General features: G+C 50.8%; 5 protein-coding genes across 5 annotated transcripts; 4 read left to right on the top strand and 1 right to left on the bottom strand.

Annotated features, from left to right (window-relative positions):
• Positions 1-11: 11 nt before the first annotated feature.
• On the top strand, positions 12-5508 carry MIND_00322000 (uncharacterized protein; the record flags this gene model as incomplete). Its single annotated transcript, XM_037360077.1, has 8 exons — positions 12-25; positions 77-472; positions 522-661; positions 706-1650; positions 1704-1941; positions 1992-4817; positions 4869-5031; positions 5086-5508. The coding sequence occupies 8 exons, from the start codon at positions 12-14 to the stop codon at positions 5506-5508; spliced, it is 5145 nt and encodes a 1714-aa protein (XP_037222962.1).
• A 78-nt stretch (positions 5509-5586) lies between these two features.
• On the top strand, positions 5587-7863 carry MIND_00321900 (uncharacterized protein; the record flags this gene model as incomplete). Its single annotated transcript, XM_037360076.1, has 7 exons — positions 5587-5702; positions 5755-5886; positions 5935-6013; positions 6060-6719; positions 6768-6899; positions 6950-7219; positions 7270-7863. The coding sequence occupies exons 1-7, from the start codon at positions 5605-5607 to the stop codon at positions 7861-7863; spliced, it is 1965 nt and encodes a 654-aa protein (XP_037222961.1). The 5' UTR covers positions 5587-5604.
• Positions 7864-8898: 1035 nt separating this feature from the next.
• MIND_00321800 (Ribosome biogenesis protein NOP53) lies at positions 8899-10447 on the bottom strand (the record flags this gene model as incomplete). The annotated part of the gene is made up of 6 exons (XM_037360075.1): positions 8899-8974; positions 9021-9352; positions 9400-9582; positions 9632-9754; positions 9802-10148; positions 10204-10447. 6 exons carry the CDS (start codon positions 10445-10447, stop codon positions 8899-8901), a joined length of 1305 nt encoding a protein of 434 aa, XP_037222960.1.
• Positions 10448-12468: 2021 nt separating this feature from the next.
• MIND_00321700 (Reticuline oxidase) lies at positions 12469-14398 on the top strand (the record flags this gene model as incomplete). Its single annotated transcript, XM_037360074.1, has 7 exons — positions 12469-12775; positions 12825-12997; positions 13047-13300; positions 13345-13627; positions 13674-13784; positions 13832-14049; positions 14107-14398. 7 exons carry the CDS (start codon positions 12469-12471, stop codon positions 14396-14398), a joined length of 1638 nt encoding a protein of 545 aa, XP_037222959.1.
• A 414-nt stretch (positions 14399-14812) lies between these two features.
• Positions 14813-16800, top strand: MIND_00321600 (Reticuline oxidase; the record flags this gene model as incomplete). Its single annotated transcript, XM_037360073.1, has 8 exons — positions 14813-15131; positions 15184-15356; positions 15406-15659; positions 15705-15984; positions 16039-16149; positions 16197-16283; positions 16337-16470; positions 16518-16800. The coding sequence occupies 8 exons, from the start codon at positions 14813-14815 to the stop codon at positions 16798-16800; spliced, it is 1641 nt and encodes a 546-aa protein (XP_037222958.1).
• Positions 16801-16816: the final 16 nt, after the last annotated feature.

The raw sequence follows: 16816 nt of genomic DNA, 5'->3' as shown, positions 1-16816 counted from the left end.
TCGCACGACAAATGGATGGGTCCAGGTTTGCCTTTCACCCATGAGATTCAGTTGAATACTGATTCACTCGAAACAGACTGCGACAGTCTTGGTACAACGCCTTAAATGGCGCTGAAACCCACTTCCGCCAACTTCTAACCTCCTCCTCATCTGCTGAATGGAAGAGACTCTCTGGCTCAAGCGACCCTTCGGCGGGAAGGAAAGGAAAGGGTCGGATGAGCGGACTTCCAGAGTTAGCAGATGTGGTTGTCCACCGTAATTCGACGAAACTTGGAGGCGACGTGTACAGACTTGTCTTGGATGTCCCAACTGGCGACGACACAGTGTCGCTCGAACCATGGAAAGCAGTTCTCACGACGCCAGAGATGAGGCAGGAATGGGATCCAGCAGTTGAAGATGCCCACCTGGTCGAAATATTCGACCATAACACGCGCATCTGTAAGACCAACTTCACCTTGGGCTGGCCTGCAAAGTATGTGATGAGCTACTACATCGTTTGCGCTCTAACGCGTTCTTTGTAGTCCTCGAGATGCAGTCACCATCTCGCGTTCCTTTCATGACGCTTCGACCTTCATTGACATTTCAACCTCTCTACCTCGTTCTGCCGACGAACCAGCATACCTTAGGCCATCTCCACCATATGTTAGATCCCACGTAACTTGTACGTGAGCTATCTCTTTGTCAACCAAAAGTTCACACCTTCAGTGTTTGCGTGGTGCATTCAATATTTGAGTCCTCCTCCTCCACCTAGTGGAGAACTACCACCAAAGAAGCGAAATAATACTGGAGGACGACTTCGAGTAACGTGTTTCTCTCAACACGACCTTCGCGCCGCTTGGAGCATTGGCACTTCTTCAGGAGTTTTGCAGCAACTATCCACTATGGCTCTTGGTCTGTTTCAAACGGTCATGAAACGAGGCCTTCGGATACCCAAGATCACTGGCTATGGAAATGGAGTGGCGATAGACCGGGTCCGCTTCCAGGTTGACCGCGAAGCACTCACAATTGACTACGCCATAATACCAGAAGAGGACGAACATGGACCAACATCACAAGGAATAGATGAATTGCATGCCTTGCGAGAAGGCAGGCGGCTACGACGATCTATTGAGTGTGTTTTACCTGCAACTCAAGGCTGGGATGTGCAAGTGTCGACCAAGGCATCCTCTGATGAAGTCCAACAACTCCCCTGGTCTGTGCGCGCAATACGCAGCAGCTCATTACCTTCATCCACCGACGATTCAATATCACTCGATCAGATTGTCGTACGCCTTACACACGCACCGTTAATAGACGAACACTCTATTCTCAAAGTCAGAGTTGTCGTCGAAATATCAGGCCCCATGGCAGGTTTGCGCCTCAATGGCCTACCTCAGACCATACAAGATGTCGAGGAACGTGACCCGTCCTTATATTTCATCTCGCAGCAGATTCTTCAAGACGTTTCGAGTACTGCTGATCTTAGCTTCAACGCAAGCTCCTCGTTACATTCTGGGAGCAGCATCAGATCGACTTCCTCTGCTCCCTCAATACCTCGGCCTCCAACAGAGAGGTCCGCGGCAGCGGAAAAATCTATTCTATCACGGGTGAAGAGGAATTACATCTATTTCTCCTCGCTTCTTCAAGAACCTGAGGCAAAATGGAGGCGAAGTGTGTCTATCTTTTGCTTGACGAGCCACAATCTGACGTACATGCTTTCCAAGCTACGGAAGCGAAAGGGGTATCTGTTTCTCAGCTTGACTCCATCGACCCAACTCTGGTTGTCTATCGGGCAGAAGCTACATTCGTCGGAGTCGGTTTATGGGATCTCTACGGCGCCATAGTCTCTCCCGGGGCAAAAGTATATTGGGACAAGCAACACGAAGACGCTGTTCTTTTGGAAGATGTCAATGATCTGACTGAACTGTGGCATATGAAAACTAAGCCTGCGTGGCCCGTCAAGTGAGTTGTTTTCAATTTAACATCATAATATTGCGCTAAACTCAGTCGAGTGGACGAGACTCTGTTGTCTTAAGAACCGTTTACAAATCACCAACGACTATCCACGTATTCGCGTTTTCTGCCGACGATCCTCATCTTTTCCCAAACATCCCTCCAGCGGACCCCACAGTAATTCGAACGCAAATCGATCTTCAAGGATGGGCCATTGAGACCCTTTCACCGACTACTACATTGCTGACGCTGTTGGAGCAATCTGATCCCAAGGGCTGGACCAATAAGACCTCTATTCCGAACCTGATGATCAGTACTCTAGCAGGCATTGGCGAGTTCGCTATTAAATGTGGTGGTCCGCCATTCATCACGCGGCTGGCTGGTGCGAAGGCCAATGAGATACGGTACGATCACGAAAAGAGCAGCTTCAAAATTGAGTACGAATCGGCCACAACTCGACAACCCTCCACTTCAAGCTCAGAGTCATCTACCAACTTGATAGGGGCTTCAGGACTGCCCGTTATCGAATGCGAGTTACGATGTGACATGGACACATGGGCTCCTTCGCTCGATATCGTCGTCGATCCGCCACCACAGTCTATTTCGTGCCTACGCCGTCATCGACTTTCAACAGAAGGCGGTGGATTGTGGTTAACCTTGACTCACGATGCTGTTTTTGTGGATGATGAAAGGCTATTAGTCCTTGTCCGACGAGCACCAGGCAAGGAAAAAGGTCTTGTCATGGTCAATGGCTCCAAAGTTGCCGTGGATGTCGAAGAACTGCCTGACAGTGAGATCAAGTCTCTGACGAAGAGGAAACGAGTCAAACCAACACGAATACCTCTTGATCAACCCCCCGTTGTCGGTGTCATCCGAAGGCGGCGAGCCGAGTGGGAGGCCAATTCTGGAGAAAGTGGGGGTGATTCCGCCACTGTGAGTGGGTGGGCGACTGCCCCACGACTATCAAGCCCTCTCACCCGGTTCTTTACCTATGCCGTTGATCAAGCCTCTGCAACAACCCAACAAGCTGTCGCTGCAATCACACCGGCGAGTAGCACAAGCGAAGAGGCGATTCCTTCCTCGTCTAAACTGCCGATGCAATACGCGCTTGAAGCTCTGGCTTGGACTCAACGAGCACATTCCCACGGGTCGTCAGATGGTTGGACATCCTTGAACGATAAAACAATGGCCATTCGACGAAAGCTCTATCCAGAAATTTCACCCGTCATCCATGTGCACAAGGGTGAAAAGATCATTCAAGGAGTGTCCGCCGAGGAGCTTGTCGCTATCGTGACCGAATATAACTGCCGCAAAAAGTGGGACGAGCGATTCGACTCCGCAACCATCCTTGAGTCATATGGGGCTCAGTGTCAAACTGCATTCGTTGTGGCAAAGGCGGGCTTTCCGTTTCGTGACCGCGGGTTCTACTTGTCCTCAGTGCTCGCTCGAGCGCATTTACCGTCTTCTAGAAGACCAAATGGCGAGGTAGCAGAACAATCGAATGGTGGTCGAAACGCTATTTTCTATGTCTCTGCTTCTTTTAGCCCAGAGTCCGCCGCTTCTTTCTCGTGTAGCAAGTACAATCCATCAGCACTACCCATTGGCCGCGTTTTTGTTGACGCGTGGATATTGGAAACCCTTGATCCATATACCAAGGAGAACTACGCCATTCCTTCAACCAAGTGCACATACATGATCGCCATGGACTATGCTGGGTCAATTCCTGCTGCCTTCAACTCGATGATTAACGCTGCCGCCCCCAGAGCTGTTGTCGCTCTTGAGACGTATTTCAAGAGCATCTCATCTCTCCCTATCACACGTCTTCCCCCAGCTGGTCTCGTGATCTCTGACAAAGATGTTCATGAACCGTTTGCAGTCACATCCTATAAAGTCCGCCGACGAGATGAGCAGCGGTTATTGGTACACACAAAATACCTGCCAGAAGACCGCGTATATCGAAGCACGATTTTACTAAACTTCCCGCCACCGACTGTGATTGCGTCTCCTTCGCTTCGCAGCTCAGATCAAACTCCCCGACCCAGTCGATTAACACTCAGTCCAGGGCGACCGGAGGGACTTCCTTCGTCTTCAAACGACAACTCCATGTCATCGAATCATGTTAGTGGGCTTCCTTCGTCTCCAAGTAATAATGCAGGATTGCAACTTCCATCTCGGTCACGTGCTGCATCAGCTTCTAGTGGTTCAGTTCAATCAGCGAGAGGGGATGCTGGACGACAACGTACGGAGTCGTCGAGCAGTGCGATACGTCAGCGAACTGATTCAGCAACTTCTGCCTCCGCCGCGATTCGTGAACTACGCGGCCGGACATCATCAGCTTTCACCGTGAAAGGCGAAGTGCGACCTCCAACAGATTTGCTTGTCGCAGAGCTTGTTATAGACTCGAAACTATATCCCCAAGGATATAATATAGCCCTCCAGAGTCGACTGCGAGCTGATGTCGCGGTTGGTCCTAGAACACAGTACATTCCGCTTTGCAGTGAAGGCGGGAGTGTCGATGTTTTACCACTTGCAACAACCATTCACACAATGCCCTCATCGCCAATGCATTCGTCTGGACTAACTGCGGATAAACCTACACGACATCTAGTGAGGCTGTCTTTACCAACAGCCCAGTTCCAAGTTTCCACCGTTCGCGATCCATTAACTGATGAATTGCGGACTGCGCCACCAAAACCGCCCTGGCTATTGGCTCTCGAGGAGGGTGGCGCTGTTGTCGAGATTAAGGTTGCGCCAGGTCAAAGCAATGGTGTTGTTTTGGTTGACGACAGAGAACTCACTGTTGTGAACGAAAAGGAAGCGCTAACGACCTTGGGTCGCGATGAGCTCCTCGATGACCGAATATCGAAGATGGGTGTGCTTTTACGGTGCGGCTTCACGCCTGTAAGATGAAAAGGAAAGCTGACAAGTGTTGCTAGAACTATGAATGAGGCTGAAATACTCTCAGAACAGCTTAGATCACCAGTTGCGGTGGCGGATGGGCTTCTGGAAGTCAAGAATCTGCCGACAGTGACGGGCGACAAAGAGAATTCGAAGGAAGACAGCAATATCGCCGAGGATGGTCAAGACCTTGCTGGCACGGTGAATTAATTCCATTCAATTAGTGTTCGACTGACAAAAGAAAAATCATGGTAGCCACTGCCCGATGCTCCGAATAATTCGCCAGTTGTTCAACCAGTGACCCCAAGTGGAATTCTTGGGTTCATGGCACGGTTTGCATCACAAGGACCAAATTCAGTCACTGTGACAGGGAGTGGGAATATTAGTAGTGGACCGAACACCTCACGGAAACTGCCTGGTGGTTTGGGAGATATTGACGCGCCTCATGAAGCAGGGACGACGGGAGGCATGTACCCATTGTCAACACTGTTGGTGGTTGCAGTCATCGCGTTTCTGATTGGCTCGTTGTTCCGCTCACTGCTCAGTCCTGCTGACTTCGTTTATGTCGGTGGGGAGGCAGAGGGCAAGGATGGATGGAGAGAAATTCGACGACTGGTAGAAATTAAGCATATAGCCTGGGGTTACGATGTGCATATAGCGCTTGTGAGAAGGCATTAGGCCTTGGCTTGAATAGGACATGTCTCGAATTGAGCTGTGTTGGGTCGTGATTTCGACAGCTGTCACTCTCTCGCTCCGTTTTCGTCGCCTCCCACCATGACTGCAGTTGCACCTCCCAACTCTGCAGCTCCAGTCCAAACTCCAGCGGACCCTTCACCATCATCGCAGCCCTTATCATGGGAGGGCGACAAAATGTCCCCCATATTTTCCTCGCTGTCTAGCAACAACTAACACCCTCATTTCCAGGTTTAACATCTACATCTACGACTATTGCTATAAACGGGGTTTCCACAAAACCGCTAACCAACTTTTGCTCGAGGCAGACATTCCGTCAGACTCGTCGCCACCAATCAATGCTCGGCAGGGTCTACTTTTTGAGTGGGTTGCATGGCCACCTCTTCTCTCCCGACTCATTCTCTGTCTCAGGTGGTGGAGTGTGTTCTGGGTTCTATTTACTGCGAAGGCGAATGGGAATGGGTCAGAAGATGCGATGCTGTATACCCAGGTCCGTCGTTGTCTATTGATTACTGTTTACTCAGCCTTGTCTCCAGCATCAGGCACAACTAGCTGCTATGCGAAGTCGACCTTCGAATTCTTTACCAGGCATGATGCCCCAGCCTGGCCAGCCAGGACGACCGCCCGTCAACGGTGCTGGTCGTGGTTTCCCTCCAAACGGCCCGATGGCAAATGGAATCCAACCCACCGGCCAGCCTGCTGGACCGACTGCTTTTGCTGGCTCTAACGGCGTGATGACTGGCGCACCTTTTAATCAACAACAACGAGGGTCAATGTCCGGTCCCCCAAGACCGCCCAACGGAGGGCCACCTTTCCAGTCGCCTACAATGGCCCATTCTCCGCCAAACTCCGTTCAACCTCCCCAGAATCAGTCGCAGCCTCCGATGGGTGGTCTTCATCGTGGTTCTATGCTTCCCCCAGGAATTGCTCCACAACCTACTCCTGCCCCATATCCGCCAAATATGGGAGGCCGTCCCCCAAGTCCAACAGGCAGGACATCAACCCCCCAGCCTGGAATGGTCCACCAAAGTCCTTCTATGGCTCCACGACAACCTCCCATGCCGGGCAACATGGCTAACGCAGAGATGGCGCTGAACGGCGAGTTGCAAAGTCTCCCGCCACAATTGTTGTCTGTGATAAAACATGAGCTCGGTCTGACCGACAAAAGCATTCCAATGCTGACAATGCAAGAGAAGGTCTGTTGTCGCAGTCTCTTTTATCTTTGCTTCTCACGCCACGTCTAGCAACGGATGATCCAATCGGCTCGGATGCGTCTAGGACCGCAGAAAGTACCTCCTCCCAATGCTACGGCAGGACCGTCAACAATGGTGCCGCGCCGGAATAACAAACGAAATAGCACATCTCCTGGCGAAGATGTGAGTTTTTTAATGCTGATCGGCGTTTAGCTAATGACGACAAATCATAGCTTACACACCCTGATGACGGGTCATCACCACCAAATGCAAAGAGGATACGGACAACACCAGAGCAACAACCACCCATTCCAACTGGCCCAATGCCCGCAGGGTATCCTCAACCACAAGGTGGACCACCACCTATGAACAATGGAATGATGCGACCGATGGGAGCTGGCCCTATGGCGAATGGTTTCCCCCATCAGCAGCCACCAATGTCGATGGGAATGCTAGGAATGCCCAGCGGTATGAGTCCCCAGATGCAGCCTCAGGCAGGAATGGTGCGTGTTCTATTGACAACTTGGACAATCGCTCAACAACACCATCCAAGATGTATCGACCAGGAGGAATGCATCCTAACATGCGAATGCCTGGAAATATCAACTCCGGATCGCCCGGATCTGATCCCTCATTTGGTTCCGTTGGACCAATGCCAATGCCTCCCGGTGGGCCTGCGCCGGGCCAATTTGCGCCGGGACCGAACCGATTACCAGCGCCTGGACAGCAACAACCAACAGGAAAACCAATGAGTATGCTCCCACCGCCTTCTCCCGCCAAGGAAATGGGCAAAGACACCAATAAACCTGGATCGTCACCAAGAAACCCACCAATGGCGGCTGGCTCGAATACTGGTCCACCGACACCACAAGGAGGGATGGCGCCGTCTCCTGGTCTTATGATGAATCCAAACGGCCCAATGAACCCTGCTGGCAATGGTGGTGGCGGTGCTATGTCGCTAGCCCCAGGCTCTGCTCCTCCCACAGAACCGTTGTTCTCGACCGATTTTATGCAGAATATGGGTGGCTCGCTGGAAGACGTCGACTTGTTTTTCCGGCAGGACGCAGATATCAATTTTGAGCGAGACTTTGGCCAGTGGTTCAACAGCGCTGATGACGTACCTGGGATGGATCTCGTCAAGCAATAGGCGGTCCACGGATGGCGAAATGCGAGAAGGAAACGAGTGCTTTCGTTTCATGTTTTTCACACCTTTGAAGAGCAAGGTTTTTCCTATTTATTTCGCCAAAAGCGGGCCGCCCTTGGCTCTATATCATAGTTTACTCTCGTCACTATTGCTGCGTCGTGTTGTGCTCGTATAGTTCGCTCTTGCTTGTTCCCTTTTTTTCTCCTTTTTTTTTTGTTATACCCGCAGCGGGTTGTTATCTACCTACTAGGTCTGTCGCATGTGTACTGCTCAAATCATATTTGGAAGGAATTTCGAAGAGTCGGTGAGGCAACAGAGTTGGGAAAGTTGTGAGCGTAAAATAAAAGGAAACTGGAGGGACGCGTTAAATAAAAAAAAGTGAGTTTGTGGCCAGCTCGCCACCAGGCGCGACTGACGACATGCCCTTGTCTCCGAAGACTAACTCGGCGAGTCACGGTAGGTTGCACAATTGCTTGCCTGGCCTATCTCGGACATATTATTCCAAACGCCGGCCAAGATCTTTACAGAACGGCGGGTTGTGGAAACCAAGTTTTCTGGAGGGGACAGTCTTGAACCAGCGCACGCAAGTGTTGATGCGATGAGAAAGACCAACCACATTCCCGGTTTAGGGCCATTACAACCACTACACCATTGAACAGTGCAATAAAGGGACAATTAGTAGACCCAGTAGCACGGTCTGCGCGGGCATGGTCAATAGACTAAAGAATGATGGCTTCCCGGTCATGTCTGACTCTGTTTGCTCCATAATAGTCATTGCCTGTTTCGACGTTTGCGCTGGGGTTTGTCTGGATTGGACCTCCCTCCGTGCGTTATGCCCTCTCTCTCAAGCTTTGGGGGGCTCATCATTTCAGGCCATGGATGGACAGAGAACATGTGCAACTGTGGCTGCCTGTGTTGCAAAGATGACGAGCTCGAGCCTGTCTTAGAACGAGAGCCGTTACTTGGGGGCCAACAACAACCACAATCCCAACCACCAATGCAGACAAACAAGCCATGAGCTACCATGTACACACACTACTACTGTTGCTCGCGGTCGAATCGCTTCCACGCATGTTTCTCGTACTCCACCATCCGATGTTTTCGTCGTTTGGGCCTGACAAGAAATGAGCGAAAGCGTGAAGAGGGACAGGTAAACTAACATAACGGGGACCCGCGGCTCTATTAGCGCCCGTTGTTGCAGACTAGTGAATCGATCACGGAAAAGGTTGCCTTCTGGCTTGAGCCCACGCAGACTCTCGCTGAGGTCGTCACCCAATTGCACATCCACCTCGCCAACAGGAACACGATGTTTGCCCAACTTCTGGCCAGCCAGCCCATCCTTCTTCAGCTTGGCTTTCAATGCCGCTTCCCGTATTCGTTGTCGTTGCTCACGTGCGGTTTTCGTCTGGTTCGCTGTCTTTCGCAGTTGGCGAATGTCTTGTACTAGTGCAAGTTCTCTTTTCCTTCGAACCTTTTCTAAAAGTGCCCGTTTCTAAGAGTGGCTTAGGTATATTTTGAAGTGGTGAGCGATAAACGCACCTCTGCCAATAACCTCGCAGCCTTGTTTCGCTGTGCCTTCGTTTTGCGCTGGGGTATCGATTTTGGAACGACCTCTGTTTCTTCGTCCTCTTCACTATCATTGACTGGCTCGTCGACTTTCATGCCTGAAGGTACCCCCGGGACATCTTCGACGAAGTTGTCTTTTGCACGCTCGAATTTGGCCTTTTCCTCGGCCAGCTTTTTTTGCCTCTGCCTCCCTTTTCTCCTCCACTTCGACCGCAGCCCTTAACAGCTCATTATGAGCATCCGGAGTTGGATTATAAGATGTTCCTTGGTGAGGGTCCACAATCGCAGGAACTTCAATAGCATCTCTGGGGTTCGAGTGTTTGGGTGCCTATCAAGTTCAGTCGAAGAGTACAACACGAAATAGATAGAGAGCACCTTGATATGCTTGGGCTGAACCGTCTCCAACCCATCTTTGATTTCCTCCGGCGGTACAGCTGCCCAAGCGTCATAGCCGCCGCTCAGTTTCACCGCTTCGCTCAATTCCAGACTCGCACTCCCGTTGCCAAACTCAGTCGGATCCACCAGCGAGTTCAGAGGGCCTTTCCGCGGCCGTTTTGAGATCCGTAATAGTCGTTCCTTCTCCTCTGCAGTTAAATGTGCTTTCCGTTTCTTGGATGAAGAGGTGCTGGGTCGTGAAAAGACAGCGGGCACAGCCGAGCGCTCTTTGAGGATTTTCGTGGATGTCAGCTCGGAAGACTTGAACTTGGGGACGATATGTCGGACTGCACTTTTTTTCGTGAGTGATCCGAGGTTGGTGAAAGTACTCTGGCTACGCACTTTTATCGTCGCCCTGGACATCAACGACGAATAGCTGATTGTCCTCTTGTTTGTGGAGGTATGTCCCTGTGGCGCGCTCCTCCTTTCGCAATTCCTCCATCCCCGCCTCGACTTCTTGGATGTCGACATTTTTTCGCCATGCCTTCTTGCCCTTCCGGCTCGGTTGGTTATGCTGCGATGGAGCACCGACTGCCGACCGTGTAGGTTTTTTTCCGGTGGCTTTGGTCGAGGCAGACGACGGCATGAAGGAAATCTTTTGAGATCACGTGCTAATTTATCCCTCTCTTATCCCTCTCTCCCAATCGCCAACACTACAGTAATAAGGTATACCCATAACAATATAAAAACTACTACTCCTTAGACTGTCCCATATTGATCTCCTTCAATGCCTCGTCCACTTGCTTCCCGCTGATACTGTCCCTATGCAACTCTCCACTGCTGATACTGCTTGCTCCGTCTGAACTCATTCGTACGGGAACCATCTTTGCTGGCTTGCTCTTCCCCTCCTCTGTCTTTCCTTTCTTGCGCTCTTCTTTCATCTTCTTCAACTCGTCGTCAAACCCATCCATCGCCCTCACTTTCCCGAGTCCTCCAAGGCGGCAGTTATCGGAAAGCCATTCCTCAAGAACTGGTAGTAGCTTCTTGTCTGGCCTGTACGTGCCGCTGTCATTGTCGATTACGAGCTCATATTCTTTCGGATTTCTTTCCACCTTCGTGCTGTCCGACGGCGTGGAAGATGAAGCACCGTCGACCTGATTTGGGACTGATGTGCTGCTTTCCCCACCGAGCCTTTGGACGAAAAACTCTCCCGAGTATGCAATCTCCTTGGCGAGATTCGCATGCATAGAGTGTTTACTAAGCAGGTCAATCGCGAACTCGGGACCCGTTTCCGTAAATCGCCATTCTGAGAACGTTCAAGCTATAAAACGCTCAAAAGTGGGAACACTCGCCTCCGTCAAGTGTGATGACATAGGTAAACAGCTTATTGTCTTCCCCCCAAGCCGTCATCTCCAGAAACTGCCTTGAAATGGCTTCACTAGACTCTGGTATGTCCTCCCCTGGAATCGTATCTTGTGGTGGCTCGATTTCCGTTTGTCCGTTCGCCCGTTTTGCGTTGCTCTTGTTCTCTCCACCTTCAATGACTCCCCAAATAGTTCGTTTGTCGCAAGCATAGATGGTCCGGTACTGTTTCCGAAGACTGTAATGCAGCAAATGACCAGCAATACCCGTGTCAGAAAACATCCAGTCGATGAAGGGTTTATAACCGACGTATCGGTGTCGCAGCTGGGATGGGACTGGGCCAGTGAGTTGTAATTTGTTGCCAATGAAGACTGAGGCAGAGAGGCGACGACCCTCGCCGCCAGTTTCGTTCGACTCGGAAGGCTCTTGCCGCTTGTTTACCATGGACCCGATGAGGGGAGAGAAATGTCGAGAGTATTTGTCTGTTTTGCGATCAGTTGGACGGATCATGAATATTCAGTCACGCACTTGGCCCCAAAGTGTACATTCGCGAATTATCTGTTGTTTCCCCGTCTTTCTTGAGCACTTTCACTGAGACAAAAACATAGTGATGTCTAGCCAGCTTCTCCCCCGGGAGTAGCGCAGTGAAGTAGGTGAGGATATATGGATGAAGGTCGCCTTTACGTTTCTTGAGTTCGTAGGCCTTTTCAGAGCTCTCCCAGCCTTCCTTTATTTGATCCGGTCCAAAGCGAGCGGTGGCTTTTCCAAGTCTGTCTGGTGATAGCTTGGCGCCAGGATCTTCGTCATAAAGGACCATGGACAGTTTAAAGCCCGTCTCGGGAACACCGGCCAGCAGCCAGCTTGAGTTCCATGTTGGGTCGCGTGTCCTGCGGATAGTTGGCGTGCGGAATGTCAGAGGCTCGAGATCGAGGTGTTCTGGACTGGAAGCATAGGCCAACACGAATGGATCACTTGAAAGGGTTCCAATATCTGCCACTGGAAGGGCTTCCGCGCCTATTATAATAAGCGTTATTCGAGCGCAGATCTAAAGTAAACAACACACGGTGGAAAGTTATTCGTACAGTATAGGTTGGGGGCATGGCAGGCGAAAGAGAGAAAGCAGTCTAGATGACGATGTGCGACGTCATAGTTGATTTTTTTTTTGAGTTGGGATAAGATTAGATTTGTTCCCACGCTGCCATCACAGTTTTATTTTCAAGCTGCAACGACATCGTGTCCCTTTCGTTCTTTTCTCAACAGGAGTCTCACCCTGAATGTAGACGTCGCCCATAGAGGCGTCACTTAATGCCCATTCTCCTCGCCATCCTGTGCCTTGTTGCTGGGGGTCTTGCAGCCCCAGCAAATCCAACACAACTTCAGACGTGTCTCAATCAAATTTTCAACGCGACGAGTGCTGGCAGCGTTCATTACCCATCGGATGCTCTCTACCAGCTACTCTACGTCAAGGCATATAACACAGACATCCCAGTCACGCCAGTTGCAATCACCCAGCCAAAGACAGTTCAGGTGGTCTCCAACGTCGTGCAATGTGCCGCAGCAAGTGGAGTCAAGGTGCAGCCACGAAGTGGAGGGCATAGTTATGGAAATTATGGTGTGTACCACGTGTTGTCCACTATTCCACTGTCTTTACCTTCAGCCAGGTATCGGCGGCGAGGATGGGGCTGTAGTCGTCGACCTTGTCTACTTTCAAAAGTTTATGATGGATAATACGACATGGCAGGCTACTATCGGCGCGGGCACCCTTCTTGCCGATGTTACCTCTCGTCTACACAACGCTGGAAAACGCGCCATAGCCCATGGGACTTGCCCACAGGTTCAACCCTTTCTTCTTTTCTTCCTCGATTGATATTCACTTATTCCAGGTTGGTATCGGTGGACACGCGACTATTGGCGGATTGGGTCCGATATCACGTCAATGGGGAAGCACTTTGGACCACGTCCTCGAAGTAGAAATCGTCTTGGCTAACGGAACAATCATAAGAGCGAATTCAAGCCATAACCCAGACGTCTTTTGGGCGGTAAAAGGTGCTGCGGCGTCATTCGGTATAGTCACCGAGTTCGTTTTCCGCACGCATCCTGAAGTTGGAAATGCTGTGGTTTACAGCTACAAGCTATTGTTAGTACTTTCAACTTTCATTTCGCGACCCTCACTCGTCGCAGGTTAGGCAGTCATGCGTCCCATGCCTCAACCTTCGCAGCATGGCAGTCTATCATTTCAGATGCCAACCTTGACCGCCGCTTAGCATCCCAAGTCATAATCTTCCAATTGGGAATGATCATTTCTGGCACCTTTTTTGGTTCTCGTGAAGAGTTCAACGCTCTCAACTTCACAGCTCGTTTGTCGGGGAACTCGACGGACGTCGCTGTCTCGGTTCTTGATTCGTGGTTGGGCATCGTAGGGAATTGGGCTGAGACAGAAGCGTTAAAGGTTGTGGGCGGAATCGTAGGTCCTTTCTTGCATATACCACAGCTTATTGAACTTCGACAAGTCTGGGCCATTTTACTCCAAGAGTCTGGCGTTCAAGTCCACTGATCTCATAGCTGGAAGCGCAATTAATGAGTTCTTTGCATATCTTGACAAGGCGAATAAGGGAACATTGGTGATTGTCTCCCGTGAAAAGCTTCCCATAAACTAAAGCAAGGCAAGATCTGGTTCGCCATTTTCGATGTGGAAGGTGGCGCGATCAACGATGTTGCTCAAGATGCTACTGCCTATGCTCACCGGGATGCACAGTTCTACTTGCAAACCTACGCCATAGGCATTGGTTCATTATCTGATGCAACAAGGACATTTGTTCAAACCATGAGCGATATTATCACCAGATCGTTGCCTGGACTCACGGGAGCCTATGCGGGTTATGTAGAGTACGCCAGAAATTCGCTCTTCCTGTCTTCTCTCACTGATCTTCTTTTTTTGAACAGTCCACGTCTGACCGATGGGCAGCAGCAGTACTGGGGGACAAATCTCCCTCGGTTACAAACCATAAAGGCCATTATCGATCCCGACGATGTCTTCCACAATCCTCAGAGCGTCCGACCTGTTGTCTCAAAGACTCCCTCCACGAATACGACAACATCAACGAGTGCAGATGCGGCAAATTCTACCACCCCTACCTCCTCGCAATCGTCGTCCAGTGCGTTGAGGAGAAGAAGAGGCACCTCGATGTTCCTGGGTCTGAGTTGGGTTCTCTTTAGCGTTGCGTTGCTATTGTAGTTCTGTTTTCTTGTTGAACAAACCGGTCTTGGCAATAATCTTGGAAATCAATGAGATTTTCGTGGGTTGTCACTCATTTAAGGATCTCCACGTGATCATTTCCCTTTAACACCTGCCTTCCATCCATGCAAATCTCTTGGCCTACAAATCTAACCCTTTCAGGCCGCATGGCGTATTCCAGTTCACTGTGTAGCACCATCAGAGACTCTCAATGAAGCATGAACATGTGGCCCCCCCGACTCATGGCAGCCGGCAGGAGCTTCCATTTCTGGGTTTCAGGTCCAACACAAAACTATTCATTTAGGAACGCGTTGACCTTTGGTCTCGTCTCTTTCCGTGACTACTACTTACCGTCCCTTGCAAGATTCCGCATCGCGGAGTCTTCTCTCACTTGGGTGGTAATTTGGTCTAAAGATGATGCGCGCCGCTCTGCTTTCGGCAGCTTTCCAAGCATTATACCTCACTGGTGTCAACGCCGCACCCTCCGCTCCTTCTTCCCTCCAGACTTGCCTCACTCAGGTCTTTGCCTCCAACAAAGGCGGGGTGCACTTCCCTCAAGACGCTCTTTACCAGCTCCTCTACGTTAAGCCATACAACACCAACATTCCCATTACCCCCGCAGCCGTAACTCAGCCCAAGAGCGCGGCCGATGTCTCCGCGATCGTCAAATGTGCAGCTGCAAGTGGTGTGAAAGTGCAGGCGCGAAGCGGTGGACATAGCTACGCCAACTATTGTGCGTCTCTTTACTGTCTTGCTTCACCGATCAACTCTAATCTAGTCATCAGGCCTTGGTGGCGAAGACGGCGCTGTTGTTGTCGATCTCGTCAATCTTCAAGGATTCAAGATGGACAACTCAACTTGGCAAGCGACCATTGGCGCTGGATCCCTCCTTGGGGATGTCACCGAGCGTCTCCATAAGGCTGGCGGACGAGCCATGGCCCATGGCACTTGCCCTCAAGTTAGTCTCCTCCCTGCTGTGAATATTCACTTAATGTCGTTTCCTTCAGGTCGGAATAGGTGGGCACGCCACTATCGGTGGTCTGGGTCCCATTTCGCGCCAATGGGGAACAGCACTTGACCACGTTCTCGAGATCGAGATTGTTTTGGCCAACGGAACTATCACGCGAGCCAACTCTACCTACAACCCAGACATTCTCTGGGCAGCGAAAGGGGCTGCTGCATCGTTCGGTATCATCACCGAGTTTGTTGTCCGCACTCAGGCGGAGGTTACCAATGCGGTCGTATACAACTACAAGATCTTGTGTGTTTCACCTTTGTGGGTCACTGCTTTGCTCACGTGTCACAGGCTTGGTTCCCATGCTTCACATGCCGCTACATTCGCTGCTTGGCAGTCCATTGTCGCTGATCCTAAGCTTGACCGCAGATTGGCTTCCCAAGTAATCGTCTTCCAGCTGGGAATGATCGTCACCGGCACCTTCTTTGGTTCTCGCGAAGAATTCAACGCTCTCAACTTTGTTGGCCGTCTGTCCGGCAATGCAACTGTCGAAGTCTCACTGCTGGACACATGGCTGGGGATCGTCGCAAATTGGGCTGAGAATGAGGCTCTGCAACTTATTGGCGGCATTGTGCGTTATACTACTTCTACGGCTCCGTCTCTCCTTTGTTCATCCCTTCCTTAGGCTAGCCCCTTCTATTCCAAGAGTCTGGCATTCAAACCCAGCACCCTTATACCCCAGCAAGGAATCACGGATCTATTCAAGTACTTTGATGAAGCGTCCAAGGGCACATTGGTAAGGCAATCCCCTTGCACAGTTCTTCCACTAACTAACTGGTCCAGATTTGGTTCGCTATATTCGACCTTGCTGGCGGTGCTGTCAACGATGTTGCCCAAGACGCTACCAGCTATGCCCATCGAGATGTTTTGGTACGCGTTATTAATTTCTGTCAAAACCTCTCGTTCTGATCCATGTGCCACAGTTCTACCTGCAAACCTACGCCGTTGGCCTTATTGCGCTCTCTGATACCACAACCGCGTTTGTAGAAGGCATCAGCAATACCCTTTACAAGGCTATGCCTAATCTCCCCGTCGAGGCCTATGCCGGCTACGTTGAGTACGTGCTGTGTTTTCTTTATTCGATGAAGTGCTTAGAATATCTAGTCCCAAACTGTCCAATGGCCAACAGGCATACTGGACCACTAATCTCCCTCGATTGCAGCAAATCAAGTCCCAAATTGATCCGACGGATGTGTTCCACAACCCACAGAGCGTCAGACCAGTAGCAAACGCTGCTCCAAAGGCTCTGACCGCCGCCGTAAGGCCTCAGAATGCGGCCAGAGTTGCTTCTCCAAATGAAGCCCAACTCGAGCCCGAATGGGCTGCTAATTGGAAGAACTGGAAGATTTTATCATCTCTCTACACCGCGAAGGCCCTCTCTCCGTAGTGTCCTCCTAACTTTG

Source organism: Mycena indigotica (assembly GCF_014461135.1).
Source record: "Mycena indigotica strain 171206Taipei chromosome Unknown Mind.scaff0003, whole genome shotgun sequence".
Lineage (NCBI taxonomy): Eukaryota > Fungi > Basidiomycota > Agaricomycetes > Agaricales > Mycenaceae > Mycena > Mycena indigotica.
This window is presented reverse-complemented; position numbering and strand designations above follow the sequence as displayed.